The sequence below is a fragment of the Miniopterus schreibersii genome (genome assembly GCF_964146895.1).
Source record: "Miniopterus schreibersii genome assembly, chromosome: 18".
Classification (NCBI taxonomy): domain Eukaryota; kingdom Metazoa; phylum Chordata; class Mammalia; order Chiroptera; family Miniopteridae; genus Miniopterus; species Miniopterus schreibersii.
In genome coordinates this window covers 34,417,462-34,435,896 of record NC_138121.1, presented here as the reverse complement: position 1 = coordinate 34,435,896, position 18,435 = coordinate 34,417,462, and the positions used below count along the sequence as shown (strand labels likewise).

The following is an 18,435-nucleotide window of genomic DNA, read 5'->3' as shown; positions in this document are numbered from 1 at the left end:
ACATATAAAACAAATGGTCTGGACCCTTAAAAAATGTTACTATCATGAACATTTTACTGTCATGAACATTTTTGTGGTGGGAGTGGACTGTTCTAGACTAAAGGAAACTAAAGAGACATGCCAACCACCTGTAGTGGGTCCCACACAGAAAAACTCAGCTGTAAAGAACACTTTGGGGATGTGGACTTCAATGTTAATTTTTACCTTTAAATTTCTTTGGTATTGATGATGGTACTAGATTATGTAGGAGAATATGCTTGAAGTATTCAGAGGTGCCCTGTTCCAGTGTCAGTAACTTACTTTCCAATGGTTCAACTAAAAAAAGGTAATATAGCGAGAACAAGTGAGGTGACTGTTGATGATCGATAAATGGGTACTCCGTGTACTAGTCTTCCAACATCTCTGTAAGCTGAAAGTCTTTTAAAATACAAAGTTGGGAAAACAAGTAAAAAAATCTGTTCGAATATATAATGGAAAAACTTCTATAATAGCAGCAAAGTATCACATACCTTGGAATAAATTTATCCCTTTAGGAAAATTATTTAACTTGAATTAGAGATTTTTTAAAAACTGGAATAAATGAAGATATACTCATGTTTCTGAATAGGAAGACCAAATACTAAAAAGATATTTCCTTCAACCATTACATGGTTTAATCTAATGCCAGTAATATTCACAGTACGATTGTGAAGGCTTGGAACAAAAATGGCAATAGCCCCAAAAAGCAATTGGAGTTGGATGAAATGACTCTGACGTTTCCTCTAATTCCAAGTGGATTAATGTGGTATGGTTATTACAGAATTAAATGGGGAAAAAAAACCCTCAGAATACTCATTTCAAAAGAAGGCCAAAAAAGGGGAAGAACATATGGGAAAATAGCAATTAAATGTAAATGGTCTAAAAATACCAATTAGCCCTGCCAGCGTGGCTTAGTAGTTGAGCATTAACCCATGAACCAGGAGGTCAGAGTTCGATTCTTGGTCAAAGCATATGCCCAGGTTGTGGCTCGATCCCCAGTGAGGGGTGTGTGCAGGAGGCAGACAATCAATGGCACTCTCTCTCTCTGAAATCAATAAAAACATTTAAAAAAAAACAAAAACCAATTAAAAGGCAGAAATTGTAACACTGGATGAAAAAGCAAGACCTAACTATTTATTGCTTATATGTAACACACTTAAAGACAAATAGTTTAAAGGATTATAACCCCAATGTCCCAAAATTAACTGATGAATAAATAAAATGCATATCTATACAATGGAGTACTACTCCAATATAAAAGTAATGACATATGCTACAGCATGGATGGACCTTGCTAAGTGAAAGGAGCCAGTCACCATAGGATAAATATTGTATGATTCCACTTACATGAAGTGTCCAGAGTGGGCACACTTACAGAAGCAGAAAGTAGACTGGCTACTGTTGGAGGGAGTAGAGGGGTACAGTTTCTGGGGTGATGAAAGAGTGATGAATGTGGTTGATGGTTGCACAGCTCTGGGAACATACTAAAAGCCTGGCTCTGTAACACACTTCAGAGAGTTGAATTTTATGGTATGTGAATTATATCCCAATAAAGCTGTTTTTTAAAAAAGTAAAAGGATGGAAAAAGTTATACTCTGCTAACACTATCAAAAGAAAGTATGGATTGTTACATTAATATCACCAATATTAATATCTGAAGAGCAAAGAATTATCAGTGATAAGAAGGTAATTTCCTAATGATGGAGAGGATATACAATCCTAAACAGAAGAAAAAAAAATTTATAGTCCAGAGATTTCAACATAATGGATAGAACTAGTAGAGAAAACGGATATTAAGGGTTCATGAACATTATTATCAACCAAATTGATGTTTATAGAACACTCCAACAGCAGCAAGTGCACATGGAACATTTACCAGGGTAAGACACATTCTGGACCACAGAGCAAATCTCATAAATTGTAAAGGATTCAAATAATGTGGAATTATTTCTGTGACCACAGTGGAATCATTAACAAAGATATCTGGAAACTAAATTGTGTATTTCTGTGAGTCAAGGACAAAAATATAGGAAAGTATTCTGAACTAAATGAAAACCTAACATATAAAAATTTGTGCAATGCAGCAAAAGCAGTGCTAAGAGGAAAAATTATAGCTCTAAATACCTCTATTAGTAGAAAGGTATCAAATTAGAAATTAGTGACCTCAGCAACTTGAAAAAGAGCAGGAATCAATGAAATAACAATGAAAAATAGAGAAATTAGGTAGGGCCATTAAAAGTTAATAGGTTTTTTTTGAAAAGATAAAAATTGATGTCTGAATAGACTAAGCAGAAAAGAAAAGATGTTAACCAATATGAGTAATGAAAAAGTACAGTCCCTACAGACATTAAAAGTATAATGAAGGATAAAGAACAACTTTGTGCCAATAAATGTGATAATACAGATGAAATGGACCAATTCCTTTAAAGACTAACTTCCAAAACATTCAAAAAGAAGTAGTCTTAACAGCCCTACTGTCAAAGAATCCAACATTCATTCATGATGGAACTCTCAGGGGACTTCCTCAACCTGATAAAGAATATATATTTTAAAAATCTATAGCTACCATCATACCTAATGGTGAAAGATTGAATGCCCTCCAAGATCAGGAAGAGACAAGGATATCTGCTCTCACCATTCCTATTCAACACTAACTGCAGGTCCTAGCACGTACAATAAGGCAAGATAGAGAAGACATACAGAAAGAAAGAAAACTATCTCCATTCACCACATAATTTTATACATAGAAAAATCACAAAATCTACAAAAGGTAACTGGAACCAATAAGATTAGAAAGTCCCATAATTAATATCCAAAAATCAGATGTATTTCTATATACTAGCAATGAGTAATTAGAAGTAAAAGAATTTTTAAACACTATAAACAGCTTTAAAAAATTAAATACTTACGGTTAAGTCTGATGAAAGATGTGCAAGATTTGTATCCTGAAAACTACAGAATCTTGGTGAAAGAAATTAAAGATTGAGAAAATGGAGATATATATATATATCATGTTCATGAATTGGAAAACAATATCAAGATCTCCGTTTTCTCTCACTTGATCTATAAATTCAACCCAATTCCTGTCAAAATCTCAGCAGAATTATTTATACATATTAACAAACTGGATCCAAAGTTTATATGAAAATGCAAAGAAACTAGAATAATGAAAATTTTAGAAAAACTTGAAGCACTCACACTGTCTGATTTCAAGACTTACTATAAAGCTACAGTAATCAACTCCAGTGGTACTGGTGAAAATATCAATTTATAAGATCAACAGGACAGAATCCAGAAATAGACCACACATACAGGGTGGGGCAAAAGTAGGTTTACAATTGTGAGTATGCAGTTTTGGTGTTTTTTTAATCCTCACCCTGAGGAAATTTTCCATTGCTTTTCAGAGAGTAGGGGAAGGGGGCTGAGAGAGAGACATCAATTGGTTGCCTCCCGCACATGCCCCAGCCAGGGCTGGGGATCAAGCCTGCAACCCAGGTACATGCCCCTGGCCAGAATTGAACCCAGGACCCTTCCGTCAGTCTGCAGTCCAGTGCTCTAGCCACTGAGCCAAATTGACTAGGGCTAGTTTATTCTTGTGTTATTATTATTGTATTATTTTCCATACGAACTGTAAACTTCTTTTGCCCCACTCTATGTGGCCAACTGATTTTCAACAAAGGTGATAGCTGAAACAATTGGATACCTATATTCAAAAGTAGTAAACTTGCACCCAGACTCTGTACCGTATTACAAAAAATTAACTCAAAAGGAACCATAGACCTAAAACTATGAAACTTAGAAGTTAAACCATAGGAGAAAATCTTTGTGAACGTTAGTTCTTAGATACAGCATCAAAAGCACAGTCTATAAAAGACTGATACGTTGGATTATCAAAATTAAGAAATTCTACTCTTTAAAAACAGAAAACAAGCCACAAATTTTACAAACGTCATAGCTGATAAAGGATTTGTATCTACAATATATAAAGGATTATCAAAACTCAGAAGGAAAACCAACCACATTTAAAAGTGGGCAAAAGATTTTAACGCACTTCACCTATTACATGCCTATGAGAATGGCTAAAATCTAAAAAATGACAACAAATGCTGGCAGTGATGTGGAGCAATTGGAATTTATACTGCTGGTCAGAATGCAAAATGGTATAGCGTAACCATTATACCTGGAAAATAGTTTGGCGGTTTCTTATAAAGTTAAACATACCTTTATCATAACCAGTAATCTCACTCTTAGGTATTTACCCAAGTGGAATGAAAACTTAAGTTCATACAAAAACATGCTCATGAATGTTTATGACTTTATTCCTAATTGCCAGAAAGTAGAAAACAACCCAAGTGTCCTTCAACTGGTTAATGGATAAACAAATCTGTGGTAGACCCAGCAAAGAGTATTACTTTGCAATACAAAGTACTTACACACTTAGCAACAAAAATGAATCTCAAAGGCATTAATGCTTAAGTGAACGTCACTCGATTCATTAGGCCACTTACTGTATGATTCCATTTCTGTGACACTGTGGAAAAGGAAAAACTGTAGGGACAATGAACATCAGTGTTTTCCTCGGGTGGGTTAGCTAGGACTATGAGGGAATTTTTTGGAGTGAAGGAACTGTTTTATGTCTCTATTGTGATGATTACGTGACTATGTATTTGTCAAAATGTGTAGAACTGTACACTTACCGGGGTGAATTTTAGGTTAAGCATCCAGTATAGTGACTTTCAATCCTGCTTGTACATGATCACCACCTGGGGAGGTTTCAGAAAAAAATTGTAGCACAGAATTGGGAGTTTCTCTAATACATGTAAGCAGTATTGGACTGTTGGTTGGAGAAATATTTGTCATCATGACTTAACAGATGATAGCTGAGATCAAGAATAATATTACAGCCCAGCCAGGTATGGCTCAGCAGTTGAGCATCGACCTAGGATCCAGGAGATGGCAGTTTGATTCCTGGTCAGGGCACATGCCCAGGTTGTGGGTTCAATCCCCAGTCGAGGACATGCAGGAGGCAGCCAATCAATGACTCTCATCATTGATGTTTCTCTCTCCCTCCCTCCCTCCCTCCCTCTCTGAAATCAATAAAGATATATTTTTATACAAAGTGATATCAAGATGACTGATCATTAGTGACACTTGTCAGGGCAGTTTCAGCTTGTTAGTACAACTTGTTAAAAAAAATTATGGTAACATTGCTTATAGTACTAAATAATTGGGAGGAAGTAATATATCAAGAGGGGATTAAGTAATATATCAAGAGGGGATTAAACTATGATACAGACATACTGTAGAATACTGTATAGCAGTTAGAGATGTGTGATCCATGTAGACTAATAAGGGAAGATCCAAGACAGTTTCCTCTAATAAGTGCATGTGAATATGCTCAGTATACTTTCCAGTAGAAAACATGGACAGTGAAGCATCACATGGGGAAAAAATTATAACCAAAAAACTACCCTACCAGAAAATAATGTGATAAAATGACTTTTGGCACTTTGGAGAAACTTAACGCTAAAGGCACTGAAAACAGATCCAGTCTCTGGCACCCTGACAGTGTTTTCCCAATAGGCATTCCTAACAGAAAATTTGCCCAACTTTTCTCAATTCTCCCAAGGACAATAAATATTACATTCTAGATCATACTAATAAATTACTTACAAGGGATGCTATAGGGAATTAAGGCTTACTTCTCTTGTGAAATTCCAATTGAGAATGGCTGCCAGACTAAGAGAAAAAAAAAAGGCACAATACTATATAAAATCATGCTATTTTATAAAAGAAAAGAAATAGAGTTGTATGGAATTGATTAAATATGGCAGAGCAATGTCATGATCTATATTGTAAAAGGAAATTACAAATTTCTTAACTCTTACGTTTTGGAAAAGTGTACATCAGTTCACCTCTGGAGCTTGTTAAAAAATAGTCTTCCTGCACTCCACAGTCATCAGTCTCAGTGAGCTGAGAGGTGACACTGGGAGACTTTATAATTTAGTAGTTCTTTTCTCTAAGATGTTCAAACTCTTCAAGGTAAGCCACTTAACTCATTTGAGGTTCTTCGCCTTAATGAATTATGTGTATTAGCATTTTAACGTTTTTATATTTATTTTCCCTCACTCTAGAGGCTAAGAGAAATTAACAGTATGATACGGACAGGAGAAACTCCAACCAAAAAGAGAGGGATTCTTTTGGAAGATGGAAGTGAATCACCTGCCAAAAGAATTTGCCCAGAAAATCATTCTGCCTTATTACGCCGTCTCCAAGATGTAGCTAATGACCGAGGTTCCCACTGAGGTTAGTCTGTTGTATTGAAACTCCTTTCACAAACTGTTTAACAGCATCATTTAATGCATGCTAGATTATGGGGCTTTTTTTTCTTTAATCTTTCCAATATCCTTATTTTTACTCATCCCATCTGCCTTTTTTCCTACCACTCAGTGCTTGCCATCAAGGCTGCTTAGAATTCAAACTGGGATTTTTTAACTCTTTGGCAAAGCTTTTACAGGTATTGTAGAGAACAAAGCATGCTGAAATGTGTGTACGAGGTCTCTGCTGACATGCTCCAGCAGAAGACTGTATTGCAATCCATTCCTGTTTGTGGTCTGCTCTGGCTCTCCCGAAAAGCAACACAAAAACTAGGTATCCTATCCTAAAACACTTGGTAGGAGTCTGAGAATTCTGCATTTTTGAAACATAACAAGGGAGAGGTCCCAAACTCAGATACCCGAGTGTCCCAGTCCGTGTGTGTGTCCTTCCCTCCCTGTCAGGTGTGGTGCAGTGTGGCAAGTGCTTGAGTGTTTGCTGTGCAGTGTGAGTGAGCTTGTGTAAGAAGTGGCACTTTAGGGCTGTAAAAAGCATGACTTCATAACCCAGGTTTTGCTGTATATTGTGATGGCACTTTCTACAATGTGAACTTTATTAAGTACAAAACTGCTAGGCTAAACACTCAGTTATCTTCTCTGATGCTTTTGTGCTTTTTAAAAACTGTTAAAGCCCCAGTAGCCACCTTTGGGGCATGTATTTTAAATTTTCCAGTTTTTCTTTTTCCCCCCATTAATAGGGATCAGCTGGCTAAGTGAAGATTTTAAATCAAGTTGAATTAAGTGAATTAATATGAAAAATTATGGCCCCTTCCTTTAGGAGGTAGTTATCCAAAACACATGTGTCTACTAAGGTGATACATTTTTAAATATCTTTGGGTGTGTCCCTGGCAGTTTAAAGAGAGTTTAGGTCAGAGAGGTTAGGTTTTCATGAGTACATAGTACCATTCATACAAATTAGAAAAGGTTATTTAACAGCTATTGAATTATCTATATATAACTTTATTAATCAGTATTGTTCCAGCATTTTTTAAGTTGAATGAATAATCTTATTAGGGAGAATATTCAACTGTAAATTGGATCAGTATGAACAGTTACTAGGTAACTTCATATGGAACTTGCACTGTTCAGTTAGAATAGCATTCTGCAAAAGTATTTATAAACCTCTCCAGACACCTTCTGCTACTGTAATTTTATATGAAAATAAGTGCATTTTTCAATAAAGCATTTATAAATTAATCTGTTCAGTTATACTAAGAGGGTAGTTTCCTGCATAAATGACAAAGAACCATCATTTATTGGTTTATTTTGTCTCTACAAAACACATTAGTCATTCATCACTTAAATATCTGACTTCATTAGAAACCGTTCTAACACTTTTTGTCCCTTCTGCCATAAAAATACAGTAAGTAATTTGTTTTAAAAAAACAACTATGAACCAGTGTTCTGGCTGCCTCTCTCCTAGCATGCACCTCAGTGATAGCGGTTCGTAAATCAGACAGTAGGCTGAAGACTGAGGGGCACGTGGTCTTCCGCTAAAAGTGCTAATAAGCTATGGAACCTGCTTTCTCTATCCCTTTCCTCTCCACATCCTAACATATGTACAACTGAAACCCACCGATTTAAGAACCATTAGATAGTGCTAAACTCTGTCTACTGTATTAGTTTTAAATGAATGCCACTTACCTTTAGCATTATATTCAGAAAAATACTTAAGCCTCAAGGTCCCCAATAATTTGGAGTACTGAACTAGATAACCACCCTAAAGACACTTCTGACAGAAGTAATAATGCGTTACTTAAAGAGAGGTTTCCAGAATTTGCCGTCAGAACCTAAGCACACACGGACACCACTGACATCAGTCCTTGTTCACACAGTTTACTCTGCAGCAGTCCTGGCCGCTGGTCAGGTCTGAGTCCGCAGGAAAGTGCCTGGTGCACCAGAGTCACCACAGTCCCAGCTCTTAGGTTGTTCCTGTTTTCTCTTCTTTACTGAAAGGTTGTACTGAGCCAGGCTTTACCCATGACAGGCCAGCAACATGAACACTTTTATTGTGCTGTTCTTCAGGCTTCTTCTAGGCACAATAAAAAACAGACATCAGAAAGTGACTAGGGGGAGATTTCAGCACTGTACAAACTTGTTTCCCCAAAAGTTGTGTGTACAGCATGAGCAGATGTACAGTGAAGACCATTTCAGAAAGGAAAGTGCGAGTTCACTATTTCAAAAATGGTTATCTACTTACTTTCTGAGTCAGCATCTTCTCTCTGGCTTCATCATGTATAGAAGGATTCCATGGAGAAAAGCTTAACAAGAGAAAAAGATTTAAAAACTGCTTGGCTTACTAAATTTGTGTAATACCCATATTTTTATACTTAAGCTAGTTGCCATAACAAAACCTAACAAGGATTTAAAAGAGTAGTCTTTAATCATTTGCGACCATATAAGTTTTAGATATTATCTAAATTATTTTCTCACATAACTATCCTTTATAGAGCATTTTCCTTGGATTAGTTCATTTAAGCTTCACAACCTCTGAGATACTATTTAAAAATGAAGAAAGTGAGGTCCAGTAAAATTAATTGCTGAATCACCAAAGCCAGTAAGTGCAAAAGCCAACCAGTCTGTCTGCAGAGCCCGAGCCCTTACCACTGCACTACACTGCCTCCCCAGCAATACTAGTGTGCAGAGTGCTAAAATGCCAATCCTTCAGGTCTCAGTACTCTTCCCACCACTCATCCCCAACATCAAGTATCACAGTGCCCCAGGAAACCACTGTCCCACTAGTCACTCTCCCACTATGCAGCTTCCCTCCTTTCACCAAATCTGAATGTTGATAGGGCTCTGGTAGTTAAGAGGGCTCTCGCTTAAACTGCCTCCTGAAAAGGAGAGTCCTGACACTTGAAAGAGCACGTCACAAGGATCCTTAGGAAACCAGAGTCACGAAATAGTTTGCTGTTGACACAACATGCCAGTTGATGTAAAGCTTTTTAAGGAATCAGAAATCCTGTTGACAAGTAATGGGGTTGTAGGCTAACAGATTATACGCTTTCCCTTTGACACGCTCTCAAAAGGGGGGGAGGGGCAGTTAAAGTGAGGGGGAAGGAAGAGATACAGAGAAACATGATTGGTTGCCTCCCACACACACCCCAACTGCTGTGAGGGGGTGGGGATTGAACCTGCAAGCCAGGTAGTGCCCCTGACAGGGAATCAAACCCGAGACCCTCTGGTGCACAGGCTGATGCTCCAACCATTGAGCCACACCAGCCAGGGCTTACTCCCCATTTTAAGACCACCTGGAACACGAAACACAGGACTGCAAAGTACAGTTTATCTAGGTAGTGTACCACTTACCTAATGGCATAGGGGTCTTTTATTTTAGGCTGATCAAACAGTCGGGCCGTACACACCTTAACACTGTCAACCACTTTACTTTTAAACAGCTGGACATCTTTTTCATATCTGTGTTAAAAGATTAAATCAAAAAGTTACCAACATAACCTACTTGGCTGCATTTTCAAATTTAACTTAAATAACAAAGCACAGTAACCTACAGGACTGCAGCCTCTGGGTTGAGGGGGCTTGCTGTGTCGATCTTGTAGAACACTCTCCTTGCGTACATTAACACCTGCCAGATGTGATTGTGGTTCCGCCTAAAGGGAGATACGGCACCGTGACTGCGGCTTCCTCTGACTGACTCTGTCACTAAAGGAAACACTTATTTACTAACCTCCACTTTGCAAATGCTCTCTTCACATCCAGTTCACCTGAGGAGGGGTCAACTAGTGGGTGAAAGACGGGAATATCAAACTCCAAGCGCTATATGGAGAGAGACACACATCTTTTAATGTAAGCAGTGGAGGTACTGGGCCCATAGAGACAGTGGGAAAAGAGAGGACAAGGCAGTCATGTTGTCAGAGAGCTGCCTGAGGAGCAAGACTTAACTACTTTCAACATTTCCTGTGAAATGAAGTTTGCAGTGAAGGGGGAAGTCTCTACTCCAACACGCTATCCCCTTACACACTGAGCGCTGCGGTTCAGCCTGCGGCCTCGGCACACGCTGGCCTAGCACAGAGCGCCAAGTCAAGCTCCAGGCAGAGGCTGACGAGGCAAAAGACAAAACAAAGCCCCCCCCCCCCCCCCAAAAGACCGCAGAGCAGACATTTTAGGAAACAAATAATAAAAGTGGTCGGTCAAGGAAAAGAACCAAGAAATCTTTAAAGCCCTTTAAGCCTCCTCACTGGCCAGCACATGAAGCCAGATGTAGCCCCTACTTACTGGACAGTCACCATCTGGGTAGTTATCAGGGATGTGAACTGTGAACTTAAATACACCATCTTGATAAAGTCCATGCCGTATGAATATGACTCCAAACCACACTGTAGGGAAAAGTAAACACAGTTAAGGCCTAAGTTCATGCCAGAGGCACCAGATATGTTGTAAATATGTTAGAGAAGGAGTCCTTACTTAATGCAGAGTGGTAAGAGGGCTGCACGTAGACACCTGGTAACTTCTGCTTCACAAGCAAGGTACTGAAACAAGCAGAATAATGCCTCTGAATGGAGGTCAATGATGCACAGATCACCCCATCCCACATTCATATTCTGAGGTGAAAGAGTCCGTTATGGGGCAGCTGATGCCCTAACCCAACAAGCGGAGTCATCACAATCCCTTTCCTGGCCCTGACTGCTGCCCCTTTACTGGCTTTACCATAAAGGGCCCCAGATTAAGAGATTCAAGCCAAACAGTGAAAACAAAGTTTTCCTCCCAGAAATCCACTTCCCCCAAACATCATCTCGGAAACCAAACTGGAGGTCATTCTGAACAATTCAGCCTGATTTCAGTTCTAGACATTAAATTTGAGGTCAAATGAGGGTATTGGTAAAGTCACTGCTTTTGTGAGTGGAGAGCAGAGCTCACCCACACACATTCAAAAGCCATTTTTAAATACAACTTTAGGTAATTAATAATAAAATTCCATGCATTGCCCTCTTAGGTTTCAATTTCAGTTCGACCACCAGTCCATGTGGCAGGAGGCCATGTTTAAGGTCTTTGCAGTGTTCTGTTCCTGAATTTACCCTGCAGTGCAGCACCTGTACTCTGGTCCCCAGTGTGGGAAACCATGGGTGCTGAGACAGGGCAGCCAAGTGCAGGACACAGGCTGCATTGACTCTTTAGGGACCTTGTCACCCACCCATAGCCATGCTGCGCTGCTCCTTGCAGCTGAGCTGTGAACCCAAATAAGCCAGGCTGTGACAGACCTTGAAAAGAACAATGTTGACCTAGGACCTTCAAACACATTAATCTACCAGTCCTGAATTTTAATTGTGAAGTAACTTAGTGGGCCTTAGTTGATAGTTTTTATTACATATTTGCCAACAGACTTTTAATCATTCCGTTTAAGTCACTAACATTCAGCACATCAACAGCAGCGTGGTTGGCAGATGTAGCTACCATAGTACACTTTGCCAGAAAGGCAGTGTTGTGTTCTGATCAGACAGAAGACTCACTGCCCAGCCTCAAACACAAGGCCTCCCTTATACAGCCCAGGGGACCGCTGCTGCCATATCACACTCAGCCCTTTAGACTGTAGCCCCAGACCCTCTGATTGTTACTGCATTGGTGCAGGGACAGACCGCTCAATGGTGCCTTTAAAATAACTGCAGTTACAAGGGAATTTTACGTTTTTCCAGTTGTCCACTGAGTTATAACTCAGAGTGTGTCTCTACACACTGGGCCTAATGGCTTATGGCTTTTGTTTTAATATTGCACTTCTTCCAGACATCACCACACAGTACAAGCCTTTGACACAGGCTAGGCTACAGATAGCTCGATTAGTATCACGTGCTGTGTACAAAGCACACAATTATTTTTAAGTAATTGAAATTAAGAATTCTCCACACTTTCTGCCCTTGTAGCAGATCATTAAATCAAAGGTCACCTGCCCTGAGTCACTATGGGGGCCCATAATGGGCTGGGTGCTGTGTCATCACCAGCAGCATTCTGCAGAATGCTCACCACCTCACTCCACAGGCGCCATGCAACTGCAGTCCAATCTTGACGTTTGGGACTAGTCACCTTCTCACACGGAGCCCACATCTTCACAACGTCCCTGTAACTGCCCGAATCAGCCTCGGGCGGGGGGTGTGTGTCACAGAATCGATCAAACCCCCTTCCGAGCGACAGGCCTTCAAATGTATGCCGCACTTCCGAAGTGTTCCCCAGGTCCAGTTCCAGCTCCTTCAGTTAGACTCCTATAGCCTGGCTCTCTGACCTGTGTGTAAGAATGCCTCACAGAAGGCGATCCTCAGAATGCAGCACAGAGCCTCCAGCTGGGCCTGACCCGGGGAAGAACAGAGCGCTACCCTCCCACTGTCCCATCCTGTACCACCTCTTCAGGACGTAAATTCCTCCTGTCATATGAAGGAAGACCAAAATTAAGTTCCTGACCTACAGGTGCTTAATAAATCTTACTCTCTCCCTCCTCTTGCTCTCCAAAACAGACATGGAAATTAAAGCACACGTTTGCCTTTAAATCTTACTTTCCCAAGCTCTGAATAAGAATCATTACATTTACAAGAGGATATTTATGTAAAATTCCTTTGGCCTTGGTTAAGGAAGATTATATTGCCAGCAAATAGCCTCCATATTTCTATAAACAGCAAGGCTGATATTGGAGGGATATGACTTTAAGCCTTAAGATAAAATGGCTGCCATTTGCTGAGTCCAGTCCATCAGAATAAATTTCATTCCTTACCTTCAAGAGTCATTCAAAATGTAACCAAATAGTTTAAGAACTTACAATTCTGCAAGAAGAGAGTATTCCAGGTAGAAGGGTCCATAAGAAGCATGCGTGCCATTTGTTGACTGTGCTGCTGGGGCAGGAGATGTAGGCTTAGTTATAGGCAGAGCATTTTTGGGAATAGAAGGCAGCTGTTTCTTTGGAGCAGTGCGGGGAGGACTGGTTTTCCCGTCCCCTGTTATTGTCTTCTCTTCACCATCAGATCGCTATTCAAGATGAAGTGGTGAGAACATTTGTTAGGATGATTCCTTGACCTCAGTCTGGAATCACTTTTTTACAAGGATAGTCTAGCACCATGATCAAGATGACCTGAAAGGCCTTTGTGCAGGGGCCATTAGAAAGAGCAGAGCAATGAAGCAAGACTAAGGCACTAGAAAACTCGTTAGCTGTATCCTATAGAGACAAAAAGCCAATGTTCACAAGATTTAAGTGAAACAAAGAAATGGTTTCTCCTGGGGGCCCCCAAAAGAGGGCAAGGGGTTACTAAACAATTAGACAACTGTACAAGATGAAAAGTTCCTGAGCAGTTCAATGTGGTAGAAGGTCAGGTGCTAAGTGGCTCAAAATCAAGAGAGATGAACGAAATTAGTCCCTATCTGACATTAGCATTGGGTTAGAAACAAGGAAAGAAGCTATTCTCTCACTTGTAATGGCTCTGATTTTGACCCTGCCCCTCAAAGATATGTTTCCACATTTGGATTCTCCCAGCATAAACTGTCATCCACAGTAGAGACAAAGGTCTAGGTGAGTCAAGACAACTACCATCTTGGTTGTTTAATTAACTATATTAAAAAGTATGTCATGTGCATAGGAAAAAGATTAATAGTGGTGCTCTCAGAGGTAAAATTATGGGTTATATTTATTTTCTCTTTGCATATGTTCAGCTTTCCTAAACTGTGTTATTTTTGCAACTAAAAAAGGACATTTTTAGAAAAATTAAACCAGTGCCCTCAAGTCTGACTTGAGCACATTGGACTGGCCTTTCCCAAGGCTTTCCTAACCATAGAATCTTGCAGTTTAGTAGAAAACTACTACAGAAATTTGTAGCAAATTTCATCACATGTAAGTATCACCTGTCAAGTCTTAGAATTGTGATTTCCAGAATGATTTCTATTTGAGGTGCAATCTCAGTCTCAGAAACTAACTTTAATCAACAACAAAAAACATGCCCTGACCCAGCCAGTATCACTCAGTGGCTGAGAGTCAACCCATGAACCAGGGGGTCATGGTTCAATTCCCGGTCAGGCCACATGCCTGGGTTGTGGGCTCGATCCCCCAGCAGGGGGCATGCAGGAGGCTGCCGATCCATGATTCTCTCTTATCGTTGATGTTTCACCTCTCTCTCTCCCCTTCCCTTCCTCTCTCTCAAATCAGTAAAAATATATATTTAAAATAATGATAATTATTATTTCTCAAAAGTAAAACCTGAACTAGAAAAACCAGATAATCTTGTTAAGATTACAGGGCAACCTCAGTATGAATTATTTTGGCCTCTATTCTTATGCAAATGTTTCCTCACTAAATTTATCAACTATACCTACCTTGCGTCCAGAGCTTGCAGACATGCTCCAGAAAGGGTTCATAACGTGTAATCCACACAAAGAAATTCAGTGGTCTGCGTCATCAAACTTCCGTCCCCAAAATTCACTTTACCTTAAAATGAGATGGGAAAACAAAAACATACCAACACCAAAAGTTAAAACTTCTGAAATAATTAAGAACCAAATTTGACACTCAATAAAAATGTGATATAACATTCCATAATACAGAGTTATAAAAACCTAGTGGAAAAAACGTTTTCAGAAATAGTTTCCTTCAATACACCGCCCCCCGTCTTTTGACTCCAATTTCTTTCCCACCTTTAAATGCCTACAGGAATCTGAGTGCCCAGTGCTTGGCCAGGATTCAGAATATTCAGTGACACAGCTCAGCTTTGGTGCCAGAAATGCAGAAGATACGGACTATAACAGTTGCTACTAGCATAATATGTAGGCATTTGACTGTGGGAACACTAGGTTCAGAATGCACTGTACCCACATAACACAAAAAAGTCTAGACTATTCTCAGGGTTATGAGGAATTAAAGATCCAAAAGGGCCAATTTAAGTGTGTCTTAAGTACAAAATTATTCTCTCCAGTGAAACTAGTAGCTAAAGAAATAAGAAAAAAGCAGAGGGGAGGGAAAGCATGTAAGACAGAGAGAGCTAACTGGGTCCTGTCTGGAAGATCCTTCAACTACCTGAAGTATGGAAACTGCAGGATTAGGCATTCAAGGATTTGCCAGCCAATACACAGAAATGCAAGAGAGGAGTGCAAAGATTTCACAAACACAAACCTTCCACCAAAGCTTTAAGCAGTGGATAAGAAAGAGTATCTCTGAGGTCACAAGGTCAGTGGGTCATTTCCTAAAAATGCAAAGTGAGAGGCAAAGGAAAACCAGCAAGCCGAGCTGTAAGAACAGCAGCCTCTCTGCTCTGGCAATGTCCCCCAGGAAGAGCAGAGCTCCTTCTCTGAATTCATATTTGCACCAATCAGAAGGCTGAAGGCGAAAAGGGTGAAAACTTAGCAACATGTTACTAAATTCTTAAGAAGCAAATCATTAGAGAATCATGTACCAAATGTCCCTAATCAGCAAAAATGTGTTTTTTGCAAGCCTAAGACACCCACAGAGGGTACCAGATCTCCCATACTCCAACAGTGCCAATTATTGCTGTTTTGCTTTCCAAGATATAATGCCACCCGGTAATTAAGTCAAAGGAATGAGGATCCTGGTTCTTCCACAAACCTGTTGACTTATATCCAATAAACAGCAACTTAGTGCTGAGAGCTCTCTGCAAATCTGCCTTTAAAGATGATTATTATACACATGAAAATGGTTGGGACATCAAAAATGTAGGGGGCAGGGGTCATGTACCTGTTTGGCCCAAATGAAAACAACATTGGTTTCCAGATCCAGAGGAATGTGCAGCATCCTACTGTCCTTTAGGACAGACATGATTTAGCAGAGGACCATCCCCTTGGGACACAGTGATCACCACCATGTAAATTTACTGGGGTGGATCAGTCACCTGGAAGGTCTCCTCCAAGTCTCACACAGAATGAGGCTGTGACTTTGCCTTTAAGAATCAAGTAAAACTTGCCCCCAGTTCCTCCTGTTTCAGCAGGAGCTGCATTGTCTACTGCCCATGTTTCCAGCAGCATCACCTAGAGAAACTGTAGCACACTTTTCGGGAATAACTACACCATTTATTGGCTGGCTGGTCTCAGACACACTATAGCACTTTCCAGCAGGAATGACAAACCCAGAAGATACACCCTAGTCATTAGGAAACAATTTTAGAATTTCTGCTGGTTAGGCCATACAAACAAAATATGCCTGCCTGCCTTTGTATCATACAGCGAAGAAGTCAGGATCCTGGACCCGCACGAAATATGCATACATAGCGTGCGCCCAAACTCAGGAACATGTGCTGCTTTCTTTCCTCCTACAAGCACTACCTTAATACACCACCCCGAACAGCCTTAAATTCCATGTTAAGAGGCGACGGAACGGCCCAGAGAAAAGACGGAAACAACCTGGGTTCAGCCGGCTCCCTGGGGACAACCAGGACGGGCACGGGCACCTAGGCACGGGGCGGAAACCATCTCCCCACACGCAGAGAATCTGGACAAACCTGTCTCGCCGTGATGCAACGCAGGGGCCACGTCCCGGCCTCCCAACTACCTGGAAATACCCAGCCCGCGAGCCCCTCCAGCGGGGGGCTGAGGGTCTGCGAGGCTCCGGGACGCTCCACCCCCCACCCTAGCGAGGGCGCAAGGACGGCGGGCGTGGGAACAGGGCCGGGAAGGGCGGGACCTGGATGGGGCAAGCCGGGCGGCCCGCCGCCTACTCTCAGGCCAGCCCGGCCCAGCTCCCCAGCTCCCAGACAGAACCCAGCGCAGGCCAGAGCTGCCCCCCGGCTGCCGGAGCGGCAGGTGCCTGCAAACGCGGACAGGTGCCCAGCCCTGCCCCCATGCCCAGCCCCGCTGCCGTCGCTCGTGCTCGCGGTGTCGAGCGCGTCCAGCAGGGCAGAAAAATGCCGGCCCGAGGACGCGGGCGGCGCAGTCTAAGGACTCCACGGCCCTCGCATACCTACCAGTCGGCCTGGCAGCGCGCCTCACCTCAGAGCCTTCAGCGCAGCGCTCCCGCTGCCCCGGTGGCGACCCCACAGCATCTCCGGCCGCGGCGCCAGCCCCGGCCCTGCCCCTGCTTGCTCCACTCTCCGCCCCGCCCTACTCTCCGCATCAGGCTCCGCCCCCTGCCCCACGCCCCTGGTCCCCCCCAAAGCTTCCGCCCAGCCTCTTGCCAGCGAGTGGCTCCCACAACTGTCTGTCAAGAGCCTTCTTCCGGAAGCGTTGGGCCGACCACACTCCGTCCTGCCAATCAAATCTACTCCTCTGGGTGAGGCACCACTTGACCCTCCCCTTACATAACAGCACCTTGAGTGAATTGTCATGTTCCGGAAGTGTCGGCCAAGGAGATGGGCACGCGCCTGTACATAATTGGCCCCGGCGTCAGCCAGTCACCATAGAGACCTGCCCTCCTGTTTGTGCGTAGCCCCTGCAGCCATTCAGAAAGGCTGTGCCTGCGGTTCCAGCCTGGGCCAGGGCGGGGCCTGGTACGGGATGGAGTCTCCACGAGAGGCGTGGGGGCGGTCGGCCGCGTGCCCACCCCGGAGTCCGCCTGGGACTCCCACGGCCCCGGCAGGGCAGCCAGGCCCTGACTGTCCTGTCGGCCGGGAAGGCGAGCGTGTCGTGCCGGGAGGGCCTGGCGGAACGCTTTACGCAGCGCTGGGGACGTCCGCGTCAGAGCGGAGCGCAAGTGGACAGCGCCGGGAGCCGGACCGCCGCCAGCCGGAGGAGCTTTGAGAAACGCCTGTGTGGACCCTGAGAAAGAAGATACCTGCTCAGAAGGGCTCCTGGTGGCTAACTCGACTCAAGTTTAAAAGCAGAACTCAGCAGCCATTACTAAACAGGGCCCTCTCAGCAAACCGCCGCGGGGAGAAGCCCGCGCTGGACGGTGCCCTCCGCCCCCGCCGCCTGGGCCGGCCGCACAGAGCAACCCCCGGATCCCATCGCAGCCGGAAGGTCGGGTATTTTCCCCACCCAATCAGAGCTGCCCAGCTATATCCGCCTCAGCGTCTTCACTAATCAAAGCCACTCATTCTGACCAATCAGGACAGTGCTTTTTGGACCAATCAAACTACAGGGATTTGGAGTCTTCATTTGCATGAGGGGAGACCAATCA

The 18,435-nt window shown here is 42.4% G+C and overlaps 2 protein-coding genes across 9 annotated transcripts in view; one reads left to right on the top strand and one right to left on the bottom strand.

Moving 5' to 3' along the window:
• The window catches only part of RBL2 (RB transcriptional corepressor like 2), a 62,664-nt gene that overhangs the window by 34,520 nt on the left and 9,709 nt on the right, over positions 1-18,435 (top strand). The window contains exons 22-23 of one of the 3 annotated variants that reach the window (XM_081118967.1): positions 6,153-6,324; positions 6,469-7,587. In XM_081118967.1, coding sequence (XP_080975093.1) covers positions 6,153-6,323 — 171 coding nt within the window. In that variant the 3' untranslated portion in view covers position 6,324; positions 6,469-7,587. Of the gene's footprint in view, positions 1-6,152; positions 7,588-18,435 lie in introns of those variants that run through there. The other 2 variants (XM_081118966.1, XM_081118968.1) reach the window with 2 other exon arrangements.
• AKTIP (AKT interacting protein) lies at positions 7,333-18,270 on the bottom strand. Of its 6 annotated transcripts, none has more exons than XM_081118975.1 (10): positions 18,091-18,230; positions 14,691-14,802; positions 13,150-13,355; positions 10,815-10,879; positions 10,626-10,726; positions 10,078-10,166; positions 9,902-10,000; positions 9,702-9,809; positions 8,593-8,653; positions 7,333-8,421 (listed from the first exon to the last, which is right to left on the bottom strand). In XM_081118975.1, the coding sequence occupies exons 2-10, from the start codon at positions 14,730-14,732 to the stop codon at positions 8,314-8,316; spliced, it is 879 nt and encodes a 292-aa protein (XP_080975101.1). In that variant the 5' UTR covers positions 14,733-14,802; positions 18,091-18,230; the 3' UTR covers positions 7,333-8,313. The 6 variants fall into 6 exon arrangements, with proteins under 6 accessions (XP_080975101.1, XP_080975099.1, XP_080975100.1 ...); XM_081118973.1 differs by lacking the exon at positions 18,091-18,230 and adding an exon at positions 17,285-17,453; XM_081118974.1 differs by lacking the exon at positions 18,091-18,230 and adding an exon at positions 17,310-17,436.

Coding starts and splice junctions, on each gene's coding strand:
- AKTIP (XM_081118972.1), bottom strand. CDS start 14,732: ATGAACCCTTTCTGGAGCATGTCTGCAAGCTCTGGACGCAAG. Junction 10,001..10,077: donor AGAGCATTTGCAAAGTGGAG/GTTAGTAAATAA, acceptor ATCTCCCTTTAG/GCGGAACCACAATCACATCT. Junction 8,425..8,592: donor AGAAGATGCTGACTCAGAAA/GTAAGTAGATAA, acceptor TATTGTGCCTAG/AAGAAGCCTGAAGAACAGCA.